Genomic DNA, 26,634 nt, shown 5'->3' with positions numbered 1-26,634 from the left:
CATTTTTGTACTTTTTTTTATTGGTGTTATTTTCAGAAGTATCAGAAATGAGCCAGAAAGTTAAACTTTAAAATAAAATCTTTTCATACATAGGTTGAAATCCATTTCAATAGATCTCTCCCTTGCATAAATGTAATAGTTAACCAATCGTGCATGCACAATCTGATACTTTATTGCTTTTAAATGTTCATTTCACTCAGAATAAGCTGCTCCAGGTCAACATTTAGAAAAGCAGTTCATCAAGTTTAACTCTTTAAATTTATCGGAATAAAACACCAACTCCCACTCATCGTCCTTTTCAGTATTGTAGACATGCAGGATAGGTTTGAAGCTGTATGAACATCTCTATAGTACGTAACCGAAGTGCTCAACCCCATCAAGGTTATACTCTCAAGACCCAAGATATGTTAATTAGAATCTGAAGTATTTACTGTGAAGAATCAGTTGGCAGATATCTTGGCTCCCTGGCCAAAACGTGAATACAAAAGTGAGCACTGAAATTTAGAATATTGTTGCTAAAAAGGTAAAATAGTTTTGCAGTTACAACAAAACTTTTATTTTTGGTGGGGGGGGGGGGTTTTGGAGGGGGAGAAATGTTGGTCTAGTTGATATGCGCAGTAACACTGTAAATGCATTGATAAAGAACCAGTTTACAATGTCACTATTCATTGTGATGAGCAACACGTCCCCCAAAGTCTTACAATTACAAGTTACAGTGATGGGGCTAGATGAAGTAGGGCGCGAGGAAACTCATGTGGAGCATAAACACTGGCAAGGACCAGTTGGGCTGAATGGCCTGTTTCTGTGCTGTAAATGCTGTGTAATTTAAAAAAAAATTAAGTACCATAACAGAAGAAAGCAAACTATGTGGTTCAATTGGTTTCATGCTCATCAAGGGCAGGGATAGCAGTTCTAGGAATACTAGCATCGAGCAATGCTAAAGTACATCACAAGGCTAATCCCGGTGTGACTTTTCCAGTTCCCACTCCAGACCCCTTGCGTCGTTAGTGCTCCGTTGTGGGCAGTATTCTGCTGAGCATTTGTGCCCGATGGACCTAGCATAACTCACTTCATGTAGGACTTTTACAGCCAGCAGAGGATCGAGGCTTTCATCTCATCATCTGAACTCAGGTCTCCATTGAAAAGGCAGCATTTTGACTCTCTGCACCAATCATCATAATCTCTGTAGTTCAAAGATTCATTCCCATAATGGTGGTGTGACCGATGCCAAGTGTGCAAACATTCTCAGCAATTCAGAACACACATATCTGGGTCTTATTCCCTTATACAACTGTTGTTTTAATGGAATACTTGGCCAGTTGAGGGAGAAATCATTGCATCTTTAATGGGAAAAGTGGATAAATGCTTAAAGTAGAGAAAGCATGGCAGTGGGATTAATTTTGGATAAAGAGCTGTCACAGACACAATGGACCAAATGACCTCCTTCTGTGCTGTAAACATCTAGGGTCTCAAATTGTTAAAACCGTTCACAAAAGGTGTCACTTTGCTTCGTCTCAAGGTTCTTGACGTTAGGTGTTTTACCCTCATCCACAGCCCTATCAAGGAGGAGGGGAGCATCTGTGGATTACACAATGGGAAGACAGTTCTTCAATGCTGATTTAATATCCTCTTGACAAGGCATGAGTAAGTGTGGTTCTTTGCCTTTTATCCCCTTGAACTTTCTCCTAAATACCATCACCCGGTGACATTTCCTCTTCAATCTGCTCTCGGGTAACAGGCCTGACTGCAGGAGGAACAGGTGACAGCTTAACCGTCTGTTAGAAAGCTGCACCTTGTGAAGAGCGCCACCCAACAATCTGGCCAGGAATAGATTCCCTGCCAATTAGATTTTTAAAATGGGAGTGGGTTGTGGGACTTCAAATCGGTAACTCAAAGTGCTCATGGACCAAATCTAAATACTTCCAATACACTGAGAAAGAGAAACTAAAGCGGTAAAAGAATATGTACTGTGTTTACACAAAACTATAAGAGCTTTATTTGGTTTTAGACTTATTAAACTGCTGTGCCTCAGCAATGACAAAAGCACCTAAAATAATGAAGGCATATTCACCCAGCCTTTCACAACACTGGTTTTAGTTTCTAGTTCAGAGTAAATGAAGACATTAAATCATGTTTATAATTTCTGTGCCAATCTCAATTGCAGCTCATATTTTAAATGATTTCACAAATATATCATGCACTTACTGTATTACAACTGGCTGCTGCAACACTTTGTACTTTACTGTAACAGACTGAGCTGCTAATTGAGTGCATAGACCAATGTCAAGCATGTGACTTTATGTAAACTCTACCAAAACTGTAACTACTGCATTACATTTTGCATCTTCGGATGTGTCTTAACCCTCATACAGGCACCCATTTACAATTCAATTATCACAAAACCTTGACAATGTAACAAATGGAACTTAGATTTCACAAATTGTATCTATGGTTCTAGGCCAGTTATAGTAAATATATCAAGAACAACCAGACGAGGAATTCCGTAGATCCACAAAATACCTGCTTCAATAAAGGTTAAAATTATAACTAGTCCACAAAGTGTGGATAGCATTTGCTCTATCAGCAACAAACTTTTCAGATTTCTAATCTAGCTGATTAATGGTTGTTTGTGCAACATACGAGAGCAGTATCACCCCTTTAAACTGACTGGATCTGTATTGTTCTTTCAAGGATATCAATTGGGGGTGGCGGGGGGGGGGGGGAAGGGGAAAGAGGAACGGTGATGAAAGAAAATGTTACCTCAACTACAGCTTTTCTATGAAAAATGGAAAATTGTACAAAACGTTTCCAGCATAACAACTTAAGTCCCACTGCTGCATTCCAATCACAACATGGCTGCTAGTTTGTGATCGAGAGACACTTTACCTAGTTTTAGTGGGTGCAGGGTTGGGGAAGAGAAAGACATTAAAAACTGAAAAGCGTCACAAGAGCTGCTTTGCCTATTTGGACACAGAGAGGCACTCTCACCATAATTTCTCTTTTATTTCCTTAATCTACTGAACCCTTCACTAATGTATTTTTCCTGCAAATCCCTGTATGGCCTGTTTTGGGACGCACAATGTCAGTAGAGAGAATGCAAAATGAACTGGCAAAAAATACTTTGCACTAATTATCCATTAATCAAATGTAAATGCCCAATGTATCCCTTTCTCCGTTTAACCCTCCCTCCCTCCCCACCCCAACTCATTCCTTGTAACAGAACAAAACAAATAAAATCGGAGGCAAGGCAAGCTTTACTCCATATTAAATCATATACTCAAGGCACAAGTACAAGCTTGCCTCATTTATAAGCTTGTCTCCACAACCTGTAATATTGCAGTGCAAAGTGTGCAGAAGGTGCCCCGATCAACACATGTTTGTTCCAAGTTCTTTGCATATTAGCAGAAGTAGCAGGGTCGACAGAACATACTGAACTGGCCGTGAATACAGCAGTCCCTTCCAAATAACTGCACTTTTCCATCAACTCAATCCTGGTTTTAAATCTAGTGGGAAAAACAAACAACAAATCAAAAGATACAAAGCTACAAACCAATGTAAACTTGCCAAATGTAGAAAATAAACATTTTGTTTGATTTTTATGTTCAACAGATTGGGGTGAAAAATGTCCGCCCGGATAATGACATTTTTCCACTGTTCCCCAAAAGTCAGCATCAAGACTCCCGAGGCAGGAACTTAGAAAAAGCTGGTGGGGGGGGGGGGGGGGGGGGGAGAAAGAGGATATTTCACAAAATCACCACAGGAAAACATCAAGACCTCCACTTCTCCATTATTCCAAGTGAAAAGGTGCCAATACTCTTCCCCCATCATTTGCTGCCTCTATGATGGGAGTTCATAACTTATCAATTCAAATTCGTCCTCACAATGCATCAATAAGAACAATTCTTTGGCTTCTTCCTTCAGAGGTCTTTCCCCCAGTGTCACTGATCATCTTCACCCACATGCATATGACCAACTTTTTTTTTGGCTAATGGTCAGATAACAGAGGGCACGACTGCACGAGGAGCAGATTCCCATTTGCCCCTTAGGCAGAATACTGCAATGCCTTGGGGAAACTACACCTGACGATCTGACCAAGAACTGGTGAACTCCTAATTACAGCAGCCAGATTTGAGGAGGAGTCTAAAATTTTACCGATGTAACATAATTATTCATATACAGCACGAGCACAATTTCACCACCTTGTACAGCTGCTGGGGCCGGGTAGGAGAAAATAAAACGAGGGAGAGAAAGATCAACAACTTTAATCCATGATATATATAAATTAAGATTTTTAATTAAGCAACACACACTGGTCTTAATTTTGGAAACTATAGTTGAACTATTCAAGCAATAGAATCTAGTAAAACAATGGCGCGAAATCTCAGACACACAGTATACAAGCAAGACTTACTTGCGGAGGGGTTACTATTTGATGCTTGGAAATCTTGTTTGATCAGTCTTCCTTCATGAAAATACTGCTGTCCTGAACAGTAAACTTGCGTTTCAATGCTTCCGATATAAGCACTGAAGGGTCATTCTCTTTCAAAAGCTGCGAGCCTCTCCTAGACCTACAGTGAGAATAGATTCAGTAATTAAAACTTGCCCTAGCCAGCAAATTTAAGCTTTCTCTTGTAAAGCAATGTACTTGCTGGTAAATATTGAAAGCGTGATCTGGAATGTGCTGCAAGGTTGTAACACAAATTGATGGGAGTACATAACAAACTGCAAGACTAACTGTTGTTCAGCTCAATATGCATCAGTCTTATTTTATAAGCCAATTGGGTGATTGTGGCATTAGGATATCTATTAAAGGTGGTGGGGTTTATTGTTTGCTGCGGAGGTCTGCTGGTAATGTCCAAGTTCAGCATTACCCACTGGAGACCCTGCTACATAACTGAATAACAGAAGTTCTCATGTCACTATGATACAGAAATGTTTTTGCTACCCAGTAGCTGAAAGACAGCATATGCACCGGATATAAACAATGCTCCTTATCGTGAATTAAAATGTTTGCCAAATGATGTATTTCGTTATATAGAGATAGCCATTTCATGCAGAACATGCTGGGAGCGTGGAAGGTCAAGCCAAGGATATATAGAACATAGACTCCATGTTTAGATAGGCATTCTGCAGTTACCCTTGGTTTACATTTTGTGGATTGGTGTTGGGAGGGGTTGAGCTACAGAAGCTAATAAACATGACCGGTGAAAGGAGCAGGATTGCTGGAGCAAATGACCTCTCTGTTATTGCCTTTTAGATAGGCACCCTCATAAGAACACAAGAAGGGTTCCGATAGAGTAAATCCGGAGAAATTGCTTCCACTGGCAGAAGGGACAGTAACCAGAGGACACAGATTTAAGGTGATTGGCAAAAGAGCCAGAGGCGAGAGGAATATAATTTAAATTTTTTTTTTTTTTTTTTTTTTTTAATTAAACACAGCGAGTTATGATAATCTGGAATGCACTGCCTGAAAGGGTGGTGGAAACACATTCAATACTAACTTTCAAAAGGGAATTGGATATACATGTGAAAGGGAGAGGTTTGCAGGGCTATGCAGAAAGAGCGGAGAAGTGGGACTAATTGGAGCTCTTTCAAAGAGTCAGCACTGACACGATGGGCCGAATGGCCTCCTTCTGTGCTGTAAGATTGTAGGATTCTATATTAAGAGCATTTCAGATTTCCTGCATTTGCATTTTTCCCAATTATTTAATAGTAACTTTTTTTTAAGCTTGGGTCATTAGGCAAAGTCAACAGCTAGACTTCAGGAATTAAGATCTGAAAAGCAGCACTAACCAATCATTTGTACTCCAAAGCTGCACGTTCTACTGAAATTAACAGATCTGGTAGCAAGGAATATAGACTGAAAACCTGTGTTGCCAGATAAACAACCTCACTTTCACTCTTCAACTTACCGTGCACATCACCAGACTCAACTTTTATTCACATTTTAAATGGCATCACAGCTTAATCCTGATCAACCTAAATTCATCAAGACACGTGCGAGAACTGATATACAACGGAAACAGTACTGCGAGATCCCCTACCGAGACGTGTGCGTGCATGTAATCCTTTGATCACACGAGCAGAAGCCAAGGGTGCCTTAGAGCATGTCGCTTCATTATGTCCATTCCAGCCTTTAACGATTAAAGTAGATATTATATGGACCTCAGAGAGAACACTAATCTGGATTAATTGCATTCTCTTCCTACTCTCCAGATAAAAGTTACCATAAGAACATACGAAATAGGAGTAGGCGGCCACTTGGCCCCTCGAGCCTATTCCACCATTCAATAAAATCATGGCTGATCTTCTACCTCAACTCCACTTTCCTGCACTATCCCCATATTCCTAGATTCCCTTAATATCCAAAAATCTATCGATCTCTGTCTTGAACATACTCAATGACTGAGCCTCCACAGCCCTCTGGGGTAGAGAATTCAAAAGATTCACCACCTTGAGTGAAGAAATTTCCCCTCATCTCAGTCCTAAATGGCCAACCCCTTATTCTGAGACTATGAACCCTGGTTCTGGACTCCCCAGGCAGGGGAAACATCCTCCCTGTCAAGCCCTGTAAGAATTTTGTATGTTTCAATGAGAGCACCTCTCATTCTTCTAAACTCTAGAGAATATAGGCCTAGTCTACTCAATCTCTCCTCATAGGACAATCCCCCCATCCCAGGAACCAGAATCTTTGTTGCACTCCCTTTAAGGTAAGTATATCCTTCCTTAGGTAAGGAGACCAAAACTGTACACAGTACTCCAGGTGTGGTCTCACCAGGGCCCTATATAATTGCAATAAGACGTCTTTACTCTTATACTCAAATCCTCTTGTAATAAAGGCCAACATACCATTTTGCTTTCTTAATTGCTTGCTGTACCTGCAGGTTAACTTTCTGTGATTCGTGTACAAGGACACCCAGGTCCCTCTGAACACCAACATTTCCCAATCGCTCACCATTTAAAAAATACTCTGCTTTTCTATTTTTCCTACCAAAGTGGATAACTTCACATTTCTCCACATTATATTCCATTTGCCATGTTCTTCCCCACTCACTTAGCCTGTCTATATCCCCTTGAAGCCTCCTTGCATCCTCCTCACAACTTACATTCCCACCCAGCTTTGTATCGTCAGCAAACTTGGATATATTACATTTGGTCCCCTCATCCAAATCACTGATGTCGATTGTGAATAGCTGAGGCCCAAGCACTGATCCTTGCGGTACCCCACTAGTTACAGTCTGCCAACCCGAAAATGACCTGTTTATTCCCACTCTGTTTTCTGTCCGTTAACCAATCCTAAATCTATGCGAGTATATTATCCCCAATCCCAAGAGTCCTAATTTTGTTTAATAACCTCTTGTGTGGCACCTTAACAAATGCCTTCTGAAAATCCAGATACACCACATCCACTGGTTCCCCGGTATCTATTCTGCTAGTTACAACCTCAAAAAAACTCTAACAGATTTGTCAAACATAATTTTCCTTTCATAAATCCGTGTTGACTCTGCTCAATCCTATTATTATTTTCTAAGTGCCCTGTTACCATGTCCTTAATAATAGATTCTAGCATTTTTCCTACTACTGCTGTCAGGCTAACTGGTCTGTAGTTCCCCGTTTTCTCTCTCCCTCCTTTCTTAAATAGTGGGGTTACATTTGCTACCTTCCAATCCGTGGGAACCGTTCTAGAATCTATGAAATTTTGGAAAATAACAACCAATGCATCCACTATCTCTATAGCCACCTCTTTCAAAACCCTAGGATGTAGGCCATCAGGTCCAGGGGATTTATCGGCGTTCAGTCCCATTAATTTCTCCAGTACTATTTTTTTTTACTAATACTAATTTTTTTTCAGTTCCTCAATCTCGCTTGGTTCTCTACTATTTCCAAAGTTTTTTGTGTCTTCTTCCGTGAAGACAGACACAAAACTATTTGTTTAACTTCTCTGCCATTTCCATATTCCCCATTATAATTTCTCCTGTCTCAGCCTGTAAGGGACCCACATTTACTTTTGCTAATCTTTTCCTTTTTACATACCTATAGCTTTTAGTCTGTTTTTATGTCTCTTGCTAGTTTACTCTCATATTCTATTTTCCCTTTATCAATTTCTTGGTCCTCCTTTGCTGAATTCTAAAATCCTCCCAATCCTCAGGCTTACTACTCTTTTTGGCAACATTATAAGCCTCTTCCTTTGATCTAATACTATCTTTAACTTCTCGTTAGTCACGGTTGGACCACTTTTCCTGTGGGGTTTCTGTGCCTTAAAGAAATGTATATTTGTTGTAAATTATGTATTAATTCTTTAAAAGCTAGCCATTGCTTCTCTACCATCATACCTTTTAATGTAGTTTCACAATCTACCTTAGCCAACTCACCCCTCATACCTACATAGTTTGCTTTGTTTAGATTTAAGACCCTAGTTTTGGATTTAACTAAATCACTTTCAAACTCAATATAAAATTCTATCATATTATGGTCACTCTTCCCTAAAGGCCCCTTTACTACAAGGTTATTAATTAACCCTTTCTCGTTGCACAATACTAGATCTAAAATAGCCTGTTCCCTAGTTGGTGCCTCAACATACTGATCTGGAAAACTATCTTGCATACATTCCTGAATTAGTCCTCCACTCTATTACTGCAAATACCAAGTCCTAGGGCCAAGTATATTCATGGTACTTACCACGAGAGCTCCTTCCTTGATTATAGCATTTGTGATTTAACCTGGCCAGCAAAGGACATCTCTTAAAATTCAAAGTAATCATTTCAGATGACTTCCCACCCCACTTTTGTTATTCTCATCCCGCAACTTCTCCCACCCAGATTCAGGGACACCAAGGTCAAATGTAACATCCGACTGCCACCCTGAGACCAGTTAACTCAGCATAGGCCAGGAATTCCACCCAGAAACGGCTGCTACGTAGAGCTTAATGCACTGGCCTGTGCCTTTTGATTACATTTTCACAAATTTGCTACCAGCTTGACCTGTTGCGTGGAGAGGAGACGCTCCTCTTCCATTTCAGCCTGAAGCATTGGTCTCTTATCAATATTCAGACACTTCACATCATCACCAGTTAAAAGTATTCACAGCATTACATTATCTGCTGAAGTTATGTTTATTTCCAACTCACCCTTGTAAGGAGTTTAATTTGACCCTATTCATGTCTTTCAGAATATCCATCATATCCGCAAAACTCGTGGACTTTGAAAGGCAGGAGGTTTCGTCATCTTCGTTGATCGTTACATCCTGCCCCTTATTTTCAAAGTCAAAGTTTGATGATGCAGGAATGGAGAAAGAAGTGATACTTAAAGGTTCAGCTTCGTCTGTCTCTGCAATATCATCATTTATGGTAAATGATGCTAAAGGAGGATATGCCGATTCAAAATCTGGTAAAGAGCAGGCAATGCTCGATGTATCAGGAGAACAGAGTTCTGGTGTAAAAGGAGCAGAGGCTGAAAGACAAAAGGAAAGGTATTAAAAGACAGACTTGCATTTATATAGCGCCTTTTGGGATGTCCCGAGGTCGTGAAGGAGATTTTGACCAATTCCACCCAGTTACAGTTCCAACCCACCAAATGGCTGCTAATAACCCACCCCCATTGACTACAGTTTCTCCCCAAAGGCTACACCAACCCCAAAGAGGAGGAGAAGAAAGAAAAAGAAAAAAAAGAGAAACTGACAGAAATCAATGTATCTCAAGGAGTTTGTCTTTAGGCTGTTCATGATGAGGGATGATGGGAGACAGGTGCCACATTCTCAGTTAAAAATTGAACAACGATAAAATACTTGTAACAAGATTACACAAGATATGAAGGTTAACCTCCCTTTCTCAGAGCTGCTCACAGTGCGGAGTGGTACTATTGTCACAAACTCACCAGTCTCCATTCTGCTCTCTGGCACAGCGACTATTTTAGCAATCTGTTCTCGCAAACGGCTAAGTTCATCCTGAAGTGCAACGGTGTGGTTCAGAGCAGCCAGGCCTGGCTTCTTCAGGCTTTCAGGTTTCCTCCCTTCCCTTCGGAAGTTGGGGACGGAGAAATTTCTATGCATTATAAGTAGTGGGGTAGGGTGCCAGTCATCCCTGTAGGGCCTGGCATCAGCTCTAATCAACAAAAACAAAAATCAACAGAAAATGATAGAAGCAGGTAGGTATTAAATATATAATCATTCAGAAAAGTAACTCTTGAAAATAGTGGTCTTAAAATCTAAAATAATTGATACAGTTAGAGACTCATCTGTTGCAACCACACTGTTAAAGATTCAAACTTAAATACTACCAGTCCCAAGTGTTCCCGGCTGGTTTATCACTTAGTTAAAATAGTGATGTGAATGTTTGTACTGTTTGTTAAGGACAAACTGTGTTGGTTCCAGCCATAGGAACACAGATTATGCTTATTTTAAATATGGAAACGTCAAGCCTGTTAAAAGTCAAAGAATGGATAAATAAGATACAATGTTTAGAACAAATTACCAATAGCATATTTCACTTGAAACAGTATATAAAAGCCTTGAAGAGAGGCAACGTGAAAGATTATTTTCAATATCCCACCCCCAAGGTCACACATTATTCTATCCATAAGCTAATACTTGGCAGACCAGAAAATGCACATCATTGGGGAAACACCAAGTGTGCCATGGCACACTATAATCCAATACTTCACCAGGAGGTGCCAATATTACCCAACCCTAATTAGTCAATACCTCATCCTGGTGAAAGCTTCTCCTTCATCTGCAGCTATCCATGCAATGTCTGCCAGAGTTGGCACAGCCGGTCTATCACCATGGATAGAACTTAAAGACTCAGCTGCAGTGAGCCCTGGAACAAGCTGTGGGAAACAAGGAGTTAAGATTGCATTAATGGGAACGTAATCTTTTGGCCAGACAAAGTGAGCCAAAGTAATTTGAGGTTTTTTTTCGGTTGTTGTTTAAGGCTTTCCAATATTAATAGTTATAGATTTGGACCACCATTAGTTACTTTTATTACTTCATATTGTTCATTAGAGACTGGAGGTAAGATACAACAAGGAGGGTTCAAATTGTAGAAGTCACCAGAACATCCTAAGAATGAATCAAACGCTATGAATTTCATTGGATCCGTGATATTTTCCATCTTGCATTCCATAGTACAGCCGCCACCCTCTTACACAAGAATTACTGGCAGGCAGGAGGCGCTGGCATTCCATTATGGTATGCAAATGTATACATTCCTCAAATTAATGTTTACCTCATCCTAAATGTGAAGTCGCTGTACTGTAACCACAGATCAGTACACCTAGAATGTACTCGCAGGCAGTTTAGATAAGATTCACCTTTAGAAATTGGTAGCACACACAGCCTTTCCTAATCTGTTTCCACGCGTATTCCTGAAATGTTACCATTTTCCTCAAATGTCACTTCTTTCATAAATTCAGTGGCAGCCACTCATGTACTTGGAGATTCCCAGCATCGGATTCAGTTTATTTTGTTGCTTTCATGTATTCTTCATTCAATCAGAAGGACAGGATGAGGAAAGTTGCTAACTTCTTTGCAACACTACCATTACCACTCCATCAACACACAGCAAGGCCAGGATAGGACACTGTGCCATCACCACTCCATCAACACACAGCAAGGCCAGGATAGGACACTGTGCCATCACCACTCCATCAACACATAGCAAGGCCAGGATAGGACACTGTGCCATCACCACTCCATCAACACACAGCAAGGCCAGGATAGAACACTGTGCCATCACCACACAGCAAGGCCAGGATAGAACACTACCATCACCACTCCATCAACACACAGCAAGGCCAGGATAGAACACTGTGCCATCACCACTCCATCAACACACAGCAAGGCCAGGATAGAACTCTGTGCCATCACCACTCCATCAACACACAGCAAGGCCAGGATAGGACACTGTGCCATCACCACTCCATCAACACACAGCAAGGCCAGGATAGGACACTGTGCCATCACCACTCCATCAACACATAGCAAGGCCAGGATAGGACACTGTGCCATCACCACTCCATCAACACACAGCAAGGCCAGGATAGGACACTGTGCCATCACCACTCCATCAACACACAGCAAGGCCAGGATAGAACACTGTGCCATCACCACTCCATCAACACACAGCAAGGCCAGGATAGGAAACTGTGCCATCACCACTCCATCAACACACAGCAAGGCCAGGATGAGACAGGCCAGGATAGAACACTGTGCCATCACCACTCCATCAACACACAGCAAGGCCAGGATAGAACACTGCCATCACCACTCCATCAACACACAGCAAGGCCAGGATAGAACACTGTGCCATCACCACTCCATCAACACACAGCAAGGCCAGGATAGAACACTGTGCCATCACCACTCCATCAACACACAGCAAGGCCAGGATAGAACACTGTGCCATCACCACTCCATCAACACACAGCAAGGCCAGGATAGAACACTGTGCCATCACCACTCCATCAACACATAGCAAGGCCAGGATAGGACACTGTGCCATCACCACTCCATCAACACACAGCAAGGCCAGGATAGAACACTGTGCCATCACCACTCCATCAACACACAGCAAGGCCAGGATAGGACACTGTGCCATCACCACTCCATCAACACATAGCAAGGCCAGGATAGGACACTGTGCCATCACCACTCCATCAACACATAGCAAGGCCAGGATAGGACACTGTGCCATCACCACTCCATCAACACATAGCAAGGCCAGGATAGGACACTGTACCATCACCACTCCATCAACACATAGCAAGGCCAGGATAGAACACTGTGCCATCACCACTCCATCAACACACAGCAAGGCCAGGATAGAACACTGTGCCATCACCACTCCATCAACACACAGCAAGGCCAGGATAGAACACTGTGCCATCACCACTCCATCAACACACAGCAAGGCCAGGATAGGACACTGTGCCATCACCACTCCATCAACACATAGCAAGGCCAGGATAGGACACTGTGCCATCACCACTCCATCAACACACAGCAAGGCCAGGATAGAACACTGTGCCATCACCACTCCATCAACACACAGCAAGGCCAGGATAGAACACTGTGCCATCACCACTCCATCAACACACAGCAAGGCCAGGATAGAACACTGTGCCATCACCACTCCATCAACACACAGCAAGGCCAGGATAGAACACTGTGCCATCACCACTCCATCAACACACAGCAAGGCCAGGATAGGACACTGTGCCATCACCACTCCATCAACACACAGCAAGGCCAGGATAGAACACTGTGCCATCACCACTCCATCAACACACAGCAAGGCCAGGATAGGACACTGTGCCATCACCACTCCATCAACACACAGCAAGGCCAGGATAGAACACTGTGCCATCACCACACAGCAAGGCCAGGATAGAACACTACCATCACCACTCCATCAACACACAGCAAGGCCAGGATAGGACACTGTGCCATCACCACTCCATCAACACACAGCAAGGCCAGGATAGGACACTGTGCCATCACCACTCCATCAACACACAGCAAGGCCAGGATAGGACACTGTGCCATCACCACTCCATCAACACACAGCAAGGCCAGGATAGGACACTGTGCCATCACCACTCCATCAACACACAGCAAGGCCAGGATAGGACACTGTGCCATCACCACTCCATCAACACACAGCAAGGCCAGGATAGGACACTGTGCCATCACCACTCCATCAACACACAGCAAGGCCAGGATAGGACACTGTGCCATCACCACTCCATCAACACACAGCAAGGCCAGGATAGGACACTGTGCCATCACCACTCCATCAACACATAGCAAGGCCAGGATAGGACACTGTACCATCACCACTCCATCAACACACAACAAGGCCAGGATAGAACACTGTGCCATCACCACTCCATCAACACACAGCAAGGCCAGGATAGGACACTGTGCCATCACCACTCCATCAACACACAGCAAGGCCAGGATAGGACACTGTGCCATCACCACTCCATCAACACACAGCAAGGCCAGGATAGGACACTGTGCCATCACCACTCCATCAACACACAGCAAGGCCAGGATAGAACACTGTGCCATCACCACTCCATCAACACACAGCAAGGCCAGGATAGGACACTGTGCCATCACCACTCCATCAACACACAGCAAGGCCAGGATAGAACACTGTGCCATCACCACTCCATCAACACACAGCAAGGCCAGGATAGGACACTGTGCCATCACCACTCCATCAACACACAGCAAGGCCAGGATAGGACACTGTGCCATCACCACTCCATCAACACACAGCAAGGCCAGGATAGGACACTGTGCCATCACCACTCCATCAACACACAGCAAGGCCAGGATAGGACACTGTGCCATCACCACTCCATCAACACACAGCAAGGCCAGGATAGAACACTGTGCCATCACCACTCCATCAACACACAGCAAGGCCAGGATAGAACACTGTGCCATCACCACTCCATCAACACACAGCAAGGCCAGGATAGGACACTGTGCCATCACCACTCCATCAACACACAGCAAGGCCAGGATAGAACACTGTGCCATCACCACTCCATCAACACACAGCAAGGCCAGGATAGGACACTGTGCCATCACCACTCCATCAACACACAGCAAGGCCAGGATAGAACACTGTGCCATCACCACTCCATCAACACACAGCAAGGCCAGGATAGAACACTGTGCCATCACCACTCCATCAACACACAGCAAGGCCAGGATAGGACACTGTGCCATCACCACTCCATCAACACACAGCAAGGCCAGGATAGAACACTGTGCCATCACCACTCCATCAACACACAGCAAGGCCAGGATAGGACACTGTGCCATCACCACTCCATCAACACACAGCAAGGCCAGGATAGGACACTGTGCCATCACCACTCCATCAACACACAGCAAGGCCAGGATAGGACACTGTGCCATCACCACTCCATCAACACACAGCAAGGCCAGGATAGGACACTGTGCCATCACCACTCCATCAACACACAGCAAGGCCAGGATAGAACACTGTGCCATCACCACTCCATCAACACACAGCAAGGCCAGGATAGAACACTGTGCCATCACCACTCCATCAACACACAGCAAGGCCAGGATAGGACACTGTGCCATCACCACTCCATCAACACACAGCAAGGCCAGGATAGGACACTGTGCCATCACCACTCCATCAACGCACAGCAAGGCCAGGATAGGACACTGTGCCATCACCACTCCATCAACACACAGCAAGGCCAGGATAGAACACTGTGCCATCACCACTCCATCAACACACAGCAAGGCCAGGATAGGACACTGTGCCATCACCACTCCATCAACACACAGCAAGGCCAGGATAGGACACTGTGCCATCACCACTCCATCAACACACAGCAAGGCCAGGATAGAACACTGTGCCATCACCACTCCATCAACACACAGCAAGGCCAGGATAGAACACTGTGCCATCACCACTCCATCAACACACAGCAAGGCCAGGATAGGACACTGTGCCATCACCACTCCATCAACACACAGCAAGGCCAGGATAGAACACTGTGCCATCACCACTCCATCAACACACAGCAAGGCCAGGATAGGACACTGTGCCATCACCACTCCATCAACACACAGCAAGGCCAGGATAGAACACTGTGCCATCACCACTCCATCAACACACAGCAAGGCCAGGATAGAACACTGTGCCATCACCACTCCATCAACACACAGCAAGGCCAGGATAGGACACTGTGCCATCACCACTCCATCAACACACAGCAAGGCCAGGATAGGACACTGTGCCATCACCACTCCATCAACACACAGCAAGGCCAGGATAGGACACTGTGCCATCACCACTCCATCAACACACAGCAAGGCCAGGATAGGACACTGTGCCATCACCACTCCATCAACACACAGCAAGGCCAGGATAGGACACTGTGCCATCACCACTCCATCAACACACAGCAAGGCCAGGATAGGACACTGTGCCATCACCACTCCATCAACACACAGCAAGGCCAGGATAGGACACTGTGCCATCACCACTCCATCAACACACAGCAAGGCCAGGATAGGACACTGTGCCATCACCACTCCATCAACACACAGCAAGGCCAGGATAGGACACTGTGCCATCACCACTCCATCAACACACAGCAAGGCCAGGATAGGACACTGTGCCATCACCACTCCATCAACACACAGCAAGGCCAGGATAGAACACTGTGCCATCACCACTCCATCAACACACAGCAAGGCCAGGATAGGACACTGTGCCATCACCACTCCATCAACACACAGCAAGGCCAGGATAGAACACTGTGCCATCACCACTCCATCAACACACAGCAAGGCCAGGATAGAACACTGTGCCATCACCACTCCATCAACACACAGCAAGGCCAGGATAGGACACTGTGCCATCACCACTCCATCAACACACAGCAAGGCCAGGATAGAATACTGTGCCATCACCACTCCATCAACACACAGCAAGGCCAGGATAGAACACTGTGCCATCACCACTCCATCAACACACAGCAAGGCCAGGATAGGACACTGTGCCATCACCACTCCATCAACACACAGCAAGGCCAGGATAGGACACTGTGCCATCACCACTCCATCAACACACAGCAAGGCCAGGATAGGACACTGTGCCATCACCACTCCATCAACACACAGCAAGGCCAGGATAGGACACTGTGCCATCACCACTCCATCAACACACAGCAAGGCCAGGATAGGACACTGTGCCATCACCAGGCACTTCACGAAACACAATGAAACTTGTCCACGGAAGACAAACCAGTTGAAGACTACAAGTCAAATAGTCTACAACAAATTGCAGCGCTCGGTCACTAGAATGGCTAAATATTTTGTTTGAATAGTAATATATTCAGCTTGAATAGAGAACCTGAATTATGCTCAACTCTACTGGGAGACTGAGGCACACTAATTACCTTCGCAGATTAAATTGTTAAAATTCTTGGGGTAGAAAATATTCTCAAATGCTCAGATATCATGGTAGTGGCGAGCCCATTCTTTGGCACTATTTTATATGAAAAGGAAAGTTAAGAAAATCAAACAGAATCAAAGAAGCCAAATGCATAAACTTGGATTATCTAATCAAAAATTGCATTCATGGTCAGCACAGCATTTGTAATGAAATGCCCTGCATGTCAATACTCAAGAGTCTCCAAACCAAATTACTGTGAAATCTACAGTAGTACAGTTTCTGTTGGCCAAATATGAAGTACACACTCTCCCGATGTAGGGATACACTCCACTTACCCAAGGCTAGAGAATTTAGGCATAGGTTGGAGCTTACCCCTACCTTGAAGTGTGCATTGCAGTGCTGCTGGAGTTTTACTAGCTTAAACAATCAATTATAACCTCTTATCAGAACAGTTGCTCAAAGTGTGTTCCCTCAAATGAGGTGTGAGAGTAAGGTGTAGACAAGTAATTAAAACAGGCACCTAGAGAATTTGTTTTATGAACAAGTGAATCAGAGCTGCAAAATTGTTTTAAATCGCTTCCCCCTTGGAAGTAAACATCCTGTAAATAATTTAAAATGTTTAAACAAAAGTTCAAAACATTAGCTACAGCTGCTGCACAAAAGTTAAACAAGGAGACACCACCCCACCGAGCTGTTGGGAAGAGGAAAAATAGCAGCCATCTCAGACGGTTCTTGGTAATGACAATATCATCACCAGCAGATTAGCCTCAATCAGGATTAACTGCCCTCCCACCTGAAGATACTGTATAGAGAGAGAAATCAAGCTTTAGGATGGAATAGAATTGCCAAGACAGACCCTTCACAGATATAAAATACATACTACTCTACTTTAGTCAGCTCCCACTAATTCAATCTTTTAAAGCACCAACACATTTTCCAAAATGCAACTCATTACGGTTTGTTTTTTGTTTACAAAGCAGCTGCTGATTTACAAAGCAGTTTAGGAGAAATGGTACTTGTACAATTCACAACTATTTTGTCTTCTACAAAAGGAGAAAATTCACTTGATTTCATATTTTTCAAAAACAGCCAGTTGGCAAAGCAAGCAAGGTGTCTATATATTTACTATAAGGCAAGAGTGGCAGGCCCTTTGAAATACTGAAACCCACAGGGACTCCTACCTGGGGACTTCCATTCTAACTTCCAAAAGACAGTGTTAGCTCCCAAAGGAAAATGCAATTATTTCAGAATATTAAAATTAGTATAGTATATAGCAACAAAAATAACATACAAGAAAAAAAACAGTACTCATGGCAAACAATATATCCAGCCCCAGATAGATGGATATCAGATGACCTTGGGGTCTTGCAGGTGACTCCATAGGGTTCACAGAACCCAGTTTGATCATCTATATGCTATGAAGCATAGCAGGTCAGAGGCTGGGTATTCTGCAGCGAGTGTCTCACCTCCTGACTCCCCAAAGCCTTTCCGCCATCTACAAGGCACAAGTCAGGAGTGTGATGGACTACTCTCCACTTGCCTGGATGAGTGCAGCTCCACCAACACTCAAGAAGCTCGATACCATCCAGGGCAAAGCAGCCCGCTTGATTGGCACCCCATCCACCACCTTAAACATTGACTCCCTCCACTACCGGCGCACCGTGGCTGCAGTGTGTACCATCTACAAGATGCACTGCAGCAACTCACCAAGGCTTCTTCGATAGCACCTCCCAAACCCGCGACCTCTACCACCTAGAAAGACAAGGACGGCAGGAGCATGGGAACACCACCACCTCCAAGTTCCCCTCCAAGTCACACATCACCCTGACTTAGAAATATATCGCGGTTCCTTCATTGTCGGTGGGGCAAAATCCTGGAATTCCCTCCCTAACAGCACTATGGGAGTACCTTCACCACACGGTATGCAGCGGTTCAAGAAGGCTTCTCACCACTACCTTCTCGAGGGCAATTAATGCTGGCCTTGCCAGCGACACCCACAACCCATGATCGAAAAAATAACATTTCAGCTTCAAGGCCAATATGCAAAATAAATAAGAGAGAGTCTACTCAAATTAAGTAGCAACTTATATAATGATATAAAGTGTGCTTATTTTAACCCAATTGTTGAAACAATTCAAGATATACTGTACGCCAGTTCTAACTTTTTTCAGAACCACATATGTAGAAGTTTACTATTTAAATAACATCTATTACCTGAAAACAAACTCTAGGACATGGCTTCAAAGGGAGGTTTGATCCAATCATTCGAACAACGCTCCGGGAAGATCCACAAGGTTTGTTTTGCCATATTGGAATCATCTGTAAAATAAAAATTGCCACAAAAACTAGAACAGCAGAAAATCTTCCAGGTTATCGACCAATATTCACTACAAGCCCACTGACTCCCACAGCTACCTGGACTACACTTCCTCCCACCCCGCTTCCTGTAAGGACTCTATTCCATTCTCCCAGTTTCTCCGTCTCCGCCGTATCTGCTCCGACGATGCCACCTTGCACACCAGTGCTTCAGACATGTCTTCCTTTTTCCGCAACCGAGGATTCCCCTCTACTGTGGTTGACACGGCCCTCGACCGTGTCTGTTCTATCTCCCGCACTTCTGCCCTCACCCCTGCCCCTCCCTCCCGGAACCACGATAGGGTTCCCCTTGTCCTCACTTTTCACCCCACCAGCCTCCACATTCAACGGATCATACTCCAGCATTTCCACTACCTCCAAAGTGATCCCACCACCAAATGTATGTTCCCCTCCCCTTTCAGCATTCCGCAGGGACCGCTCCCTCCGAGACACCCTAGTCCACTCCTCGATCACCCCAAACAGCCCTTCCCCTTCGCCTGGCACCTTCCCGTGCAAGCGGAGGAGATGTAACACCTGCCCCTATACCTCCCCCCTTCCCACTGTCCAGGGCCCCAAACACCCCTTCCATGTGAAACAGCGATTTACTTGTACTTCTCGCAATCTAGTATACTGTATTCGCTGCTCACGATGCGGTCTCCTCTACATTGGGGAGACCAAACGCAGATTGGGTGACCGCTTTGCGGAACACCTCCGTTCAGTCTGTAAGGGTGACCCCGAGCTTCCGGTCGCCTGTCATTTTAATTTACCGCTCCATTCCCACTCAGACCTCACCGTCCTTGGCCTCTTGTATTGTTCCACAGAAGCTCAACGTAAACTCGAGGAACAGCACCTCATCTTCCGATTAGGCACTCTGCAGCCTTCTGGACTCAATATCGAGTTCAACAATTTCAGATCATAAGCTCGGCCACTATTTCATTTTTTCTTGTAATTTTTCCACTCCTTTCCTTTTGTTTCTCTCTCACACCTGGCAGCTATCTCTTGCCCTGCCAGTACACTTTACACCTAATCTCAGCCTATTACCATCTCGTCTAGCTTCTAATCTCTTTTACTTCTTTTGTTTCTTTTATTCTTTTGTCCGATTGCAGCCCTGCCTTCGATCTAGTTTCTTTTCTTTCCAGTTTTGAAGGGTTCGACCCAAAACGTCAACTCAAATTTCTCTCCACGGATGTTGCCTGACCTGCTGAGTTTTTCCAGCATTTTCTGTTGTTATTTTAGAAAATCTTCCATAGCCACTTAAACAATATACAATTTTATACAAAAATAAAAGCCTAAATCCAAGTTAGTGAATTTTCAATATGACAGCCACACACATCTGGAAAGGGCCAGTCGGCACCTCAAACTGAATAAGCAGTCATAAATAAATCTGATGCTTCAAATGATGGCATAAAAGTGACTATTTGAGCATTCTCCGCTAACAAAAGAATCTAGACACAGTCCAATTATGTGGAAGAGATTGCAGACATATAAATATCACTTTAACAAAATGCAATAAAAGCTTTAACATTCAACCCATTTAAAATTTATTAAAAACACAACTAGAAAGCCAAGAGTTAACAAAAGCAATTTTTTCCATTTATGTCAACAGCTTATGTTACGACAGCATTAAGTGAATTAAATTGCATGCGTCTATGTTAAAGTATGTCTGAACCATGTACCTATGAAAGTAGAGAGAGTAAAATATATTGTTCTGCAATGGCTCAGTGGGAAAGTACACTAGCTGGTGTGGAACTGAGCCAGAGAGAGCAAGAAGGGCCAGCATTTGATCCCTGGTGCGAGTGGTGTTAGCTGATCTGAAATGAGGCAGCAATAGCCCTCAATGCCCCTGGGCTGTGACAACAGGAGAAGGGGACAGGATGCCAGATTCATTTGGCAGTAATTCCTGCTAGAAAGTGTATGTGGACATCATATAACAAGAGGATGGCGCTTGGATGTAAACTGCAACAACCCACCCTCCTCAGTGTTTAGTTACCAGTCAACACACTCTGCCTAGATTCAAATAGGAAGAATAGCGACTTGAATAAAGTGCTGGAAGAAAGCCAAAGCATGTGGAACCGTACACCAGCATGAATTAACACAGCAATCACACAAAATACATTTATTTAGGTGGAAATAACTGAAAGCAGACACATTAAAAAAATAAGCTTTCTGACATTGTAGTAAGTTTGTCACAACAGCAAGCAAGTTAACCTGCATGTGTACATACACCCAAGTTGCTCGGAATTGTGGGAATTTTTGTCAAGTTTTTTGTAAAAAGAAAAATACTGCAAATCGAACAAAAACAGAAAAAGCTGGAAACACACAGTAGGTCTTCCAGCTGGAAAACAGACATTTTGGATTTGCACCCTGTGTCAGAAATCAAAAATAAGGTAACGGGTATATTACTAGAATCAGACAGAGAGGTGGAGGGGGATACAAGGGAAAGCATCAGCGGAACGATTGTTGGACGATGCAACAGACTCATTATATCATTCAATAATTATTCCACCAGTATTTCCTCTCTACACTCTGTCTTCCCCCCCTCTCCCCCTCCACTGTTTTAATGATTCGATTACTGCAATAGGATTGTTCATCTCCTATTTTTCAGTTCTGAAGAAGAATACAAGTCCAAACCACTGTCCTGCTCCAGCTTTGCCTTTTCTTGCCACCTTTGTGTTGTGCTATCACATTCATCGAGAACCCGAGGTCAAGTGCACCCAAACATTAAAAATTAGAACATGTCAAAATTTAGCTGTGTGGATGAGAAAGTTTTCATCCCATTTATCTTGGCTGAATTTCAAACCTGGTTCAAAACAGAGAGAATGGGCTAATCCATAAAACCAGTTCCCAATGAAGCACACCCATTTCCAAAACTAACCAAGGAACATAGTTTCCAAACATTTGATATCATGCTGGTGAAATATTAGCATTCATAAAAAGTGAGCAAGCATCAATTTAGATGTGTGTTAGTTTGAAGAGGAGAAAGCTGTTGATAAACTGGGTGACCAATTTAGACCATTACTAGTTCCATCGTACAGTGCTCAATGTTCATAGATTTTAAACTTTTCCCCAAATAGTATATACTTACAGTATCCATCTCCATCTTAAATTGCACTGAAGAATTCCAAGTTGGTACAGTGCAATTAAACAAAAACACTGCGCCTCTGAAGCAGACCAACTAGGAAAGAATACTGCTAGAACCAAATTTCACCTATCCACATGCATCAAAGTGGATCAGCAAACGCCTTCTGGAAATTAAACAGTTATTTTATAAGTTGCTTTATCAAGTTCTTTACATGCTATTTTCCTTTGAGAACAAAGTCTGGAACCTACATCTATATATAGCATATATAAAACTCTACCCTCACGTGGATATTATCTCACCCATTTAATTTCGCGAGGCTAAAAAGCAGAAAGTAGAAAATGCAGCACAGCCTTTATTTTAACTTAGAATGTTATAGATTCAGTGAGTGAAAGACATTTAACATTTACGCACCAAAGGCCTTGAAGTTACACCATGGGATAATAGTGTCTGAATGTTAATACATTAGTCTGAAATTCCCATCTCTGCTATTTCGGCCGAGCTGTTATCCTGTTTAAACTAAAATCGGTATAGACTAGTGTCCCACGGCATAATCTTAGGACCATAGAGAATAATCAGAGCAAAATAGCCTCACAGTGGTTGAGGTAACTTGTCAAGAGGAAAATCTGCAGATGTACTATTACACCACACTGAACACTCAATGAACACAAAGCAGAAAATCATCACACAATTCAAAGGTAGAAGCAAAAGAGTTAGAGTTATAGCAGAGGTAGCATTATCAAATTAGCATTGATTATAATCAAACAGATTTGCAGTCTATAGCTAAAACCCAAGCCACATTACTGGAAGATTCTGAACATCAATTGTTCTCACAGTATAGAATTCCTGCTCAAATCTCCCAGCTTGATATTTTAGAATGGCAGCAAATATTCATAACCCTACTGCAAATGCTAATTTGTCAAACACTAAAGAATCACCCCGATTTAAATATTCTTAGCACTTAAAGCGAAAACGTCCCAAGCAGTCTAAGACTTAAAAAACAAAATGAGGTAAAGGTATTTTTATAACGACTTCTCAAATAAATCTCGACTGAGATTTCAAAAATAATGAAAATTAAACATCTAACAGCATTGCACTGCAACTACTCGCCGTGGCATTAGAAACATTAACAGTGATTTTTTACTTATTAACAAAACTAGGCATCTTGCATTATGGGCATTGACCATCAAGACTGAAGAGAGAGGAGAAAAATAATGTAGCGATTAGAGGATACTAAACTTGAGCTTTAACAGCCTGTAGATTATAGGAGGAAGGGAGATTAAGGGTTTCCTTAGTATTGAGATCTAGGGAAAGAATTGTTTATGATAGCGCTACGAATCTTAAAATGTTTGGCCACAGGGAGGAAGACGACCACGTGAGATGGCACATTGACTGTAGTACTAACAAAATGGAGACAAGAAAGGTCGCAACACAGAGATTAGAGGCTCTAAATGAAAGAAACATTTCAGATGACAAGCTTTTTCTTGCATCATGTCTAGGTGTGCAAGAGGTGCTGGAAGAGACTCTCAGACATGGGACTGCTATTCAGGTTTGGCACAGACTTGGCACTAGAGAGCTTAAAGTTGTCAAGCTCAGAAACAGTGTACAGCATGGTGTATTTGTACTTTCAGAAGGCTTTCGATAAGGTCCCGCGTAAGAGATTAGCATGTAAAGTTAAGGCACATGGGATTGGGGGCAAGGTACTGACTTGGATAGAGAACTGGTTGGCAGACAGGAAGCAGAGTTGGAATAAACGGGTCTTTTTCCGAGTGGCAGGCAGTGACTAGTGGGGTACCGCAGGGATCGGTCCTAGGACCCCAGCTATTCACAATATATATTAATGATCTAGACAAGGGAACTAGATGTAATATCTCCAAGTTTGCAGACGAGACAAAGCTGGGTGGGCGTGTGTGCTGTGAGGAGGATGCCGAGAAACTCCAGTATGATTTGGACATGTTAGGTGATTGGGCAGATGTATGGCAGATGCAGTATAATGTGGATAAATGCGAGGTTATCCACTTTGGTGGCAAAAACAGGAAGGCAGATTATCTGAACGGCAATAGATTGGGAGAAGGGGGAAGTGCAACGAGACCTGGGTGTCCTTGTGCACCAGTCGCTGAAGGTAAACATGCAGGTGCAGCAGGCAGTTAAGAAGGCAAATGGTATGTTGGCCTTCGTAGCGAGAGGGTTCGAGTACAGGAACAAGGATGTCTTGCTGCAGTTGTACAGGGCCTTGGTGAGACCACACCTTGAGTGTTGTGTGCAATTTTGGTCGCCTTATCTGAGGAAGGATGTTCTTGCCATGGAGGGAGTGCAGCGAAGATTCACCAGACTGATACCTGGGATGGCAGGAATGGCATATGAGGAGAGATTGGGTCGATTAGGCTTATATCCGCTAGAGTTTAGAAGAGAGGGGATCTCATTGAAACTTATAAAATTCTAACAGGACTAGACAGACTAGATGCAGTTCCCGATGGCGGGGGAGTCCAGAACCAGGAGTCACAGTCCAAGGATAAGGGGTAAGCCATTTAGGACTGAGATGAGGAGGAATTTCTTCACCCAGAGAGTGGTGAACCTGTGGAATTCTCTACCACACAAGGCAGTTGAGGCCAATTCGTTAAATATATTCAAGAAGGAGTTAGATATATTTCTTAAGGCTAAAGGGATCAAGGGATATGGGGAGAAGGCAGGGACAGGGTACTGAGTTTGGATGATCAGCCATGATCTCATTGAATGGCGGAGCAGGCTCGAGGGGCCGAATGGCCTACTCCTGCTCCTAGCTTCTATGTTTCTATAAAAGAGGAAAACAAGCTTCCTAGAAGTAGCTATAACAAAGTGGGAAATGTGGAAATCAGTGCAGATCAGAGGATATAGTGAGGCCCAGGAATAAGGATAGAGCCATCAGATGTAAATGATACCATAGTAACAAAGCTCAACACTTTTTCATATTTAGGATATTTAATAATGTGGAGTGCAATGAAAATTAAGAAAATATTTGCATGGACAATATGTAACTATTAAGTATGAGAAAAAAGTACTTCATGGTTAAAAAAGCTCTACTTATTTCAAAATGTTCACAATCTAAAAATCATTGTTTTCTGAAACAATGTTCACCATTTTTGAACAGTGTGGCCTTGACAATACTAGATTTCTACCATAGTTTAGATACAAAAACAGTAAAAACTGAATAACTTTGTACACTATTTATTTCCCTTATATTAAACAAGTTTTTGAAAAACCAATACATCTTCCAAACCTGCATAATTAAGTTCTCTGGAAGCACTTTTTCCCAGGCCCTAATGCCATCCATCATCAGTCAATTTACCACCAAAATTGATCAGTCTAAAACTTTAAATTGACTAATGTAGAAAACTTTCAGTGCGAACAATTTACATTTAAAAAACAGCTGTTTCTAATCTAAATCACTGTTTTTCTAGACAATCCGCATTTTGAACAGTCTGACACTAACGATACTATATTGTCATTTAAACCATGGTGTCCAAGCTGCCGCTCTGAGCCCTGGCAATCATGCCCTTACATTCCATCTATTTATAATTATTATAATTTGCTGCTTTGACCCATCTGGAATGTTGTGGGCCTGGAGGTTTGGGAAAGTCTGGCCCGAGCACTGGTGGAGAAATCACAACACCAAGGTCACCGAGCACCAGCTTCACCGGTGGCTCCAACACACCTCGCACCCTGACTGGGGCCATTTAAACCCCCCGCACATCAAATTGGGCAAATCCTAATGGTCAAAACTGTACATCTGGGCCCAGTCACCAGCTTAAATAGAAATGAAAAGGTTAAACCCACTTTAGTAAATAAACGCACAGCCTTTGGATTTGGTGCTGAAACTCTATAGAGGCCCGGAACTTTGCGTATAAAGGCTCCGTGTATAAAGTGATAAATCTACCTTATAAACAAAGAGAGGCCTTTCGGCATCAGATGTGACCGGACATTCGGGTGAAGCAGTAACCGCTCCCGCGGCTCAGACTCCGGGCTCAAGCTCCAGTCTCCGGGCTCAGGCTCCAGTCTCAGGCTCCGGGCTCAAGCTCCAGTCTCCGGGCTCCGGGTTCAAGCTCCAGGCTCAGGCTCCAGTCTCCGGGCTCCGGGCTCCGGGCTCCGGGTTCAGGCTCCAGTCTCCGTGCTCAGGCTCCAGTCTCCGGGTTCAAGCTCCAGTCTCCGGGCTCGGACAGGCCCTGGGTATACCGGGCTCGGCAGGCGTTACCAAGGCTCCCCAACAACC

At 43.5% G+C, this 26,634-nt stretch overlaps 1 protein-coding gene across 4 annotated transcripts; it reads right to left on the bottom strand.

The window, feature by feature from the left end:
- Nucleotides 1–26,525, bottom strand: mtfr1l (mitochondrial fission regulator 1-like). Of its 4 annotated transcripts, none has more exons than XM_085963111.1 (8): nucleotides 26,302–26,525; nucleotides 22,395–22,554; nucleotides 19,169–19,273; nucleotides 10,699–10,823; nucleotides 9,873–10,099; nucleotides 9,128–9,449; nucleotides 4,412–4,568; nucleotides 1–3,503 (listed from the first exon to the last, which is right to left on the bottom strand). In XM_085963111.1, the coding sequence occupies exons 2-7, from the start codon at nucleotides 22,407–22,409 to the stop codon at nucleotides 4,454–4,456; spliced, it is 909 nt and encodes a 302-aa protein (XP_085819237.1). In that variant the 5' UTR covers nucleotides 22,410–22,554; nucleotides 26,302–26,525; the 3' UTR covers nucleotides 1–3,503; nucleotides 4,412–4,453. The 4 variants fall into 4 exon arrangements, with proteins under 4 accessions (XP_085819237.1, XP_085819238.1, XP_085819239.1 ...); XM_085963112.1 differs by having other exon boundaries at nucleotides 22,395–22,551; XM_085963113.1 differs by lacking the exon at nucleotides 22,395–22,554.
- Between the last annotated feature and the right edge of the window lie 109 nt (nucleotides 26,526–26,634).

This window comes from Somniosus microcephalus, chromosome 20 (genome assembly GCF_052327205.1).
Source record: "Somniosus microcephalus isolate GS21.2 chromosome 20, FLI_Smic_1.0, whole genome shotgun sequence".
In the NCBI taxonomy this organism is placed as follows: Eukaryota; Metazoa; Chordata; class Chondrichthyes; order Squaliformes; family Somniosidae; genus Somniosus; species Somniosus microcephalus.
This window is presented reverse-complemented; position numbering and strand designations above follow the sequence as displayed.

Coding starts and splice junctions, on each gene's coding strand:
- mtfr1l (XM_085963111.1), bottom strand. Junction 10,100..10,698: donor GAAGCTTTCACCAGGATGAG/GTATTGACTAAT, acceptor TTTGTTGATTAG/AGCTGATGCCAGGCCCTACA. Junction 4,569..9,127: donor AAATTAAACTCCTTACAAGG/GTGAGTTGGAAA, acceptor TTCTCACTGTAG/GTCTAGGAGAGGCTCGCAGC.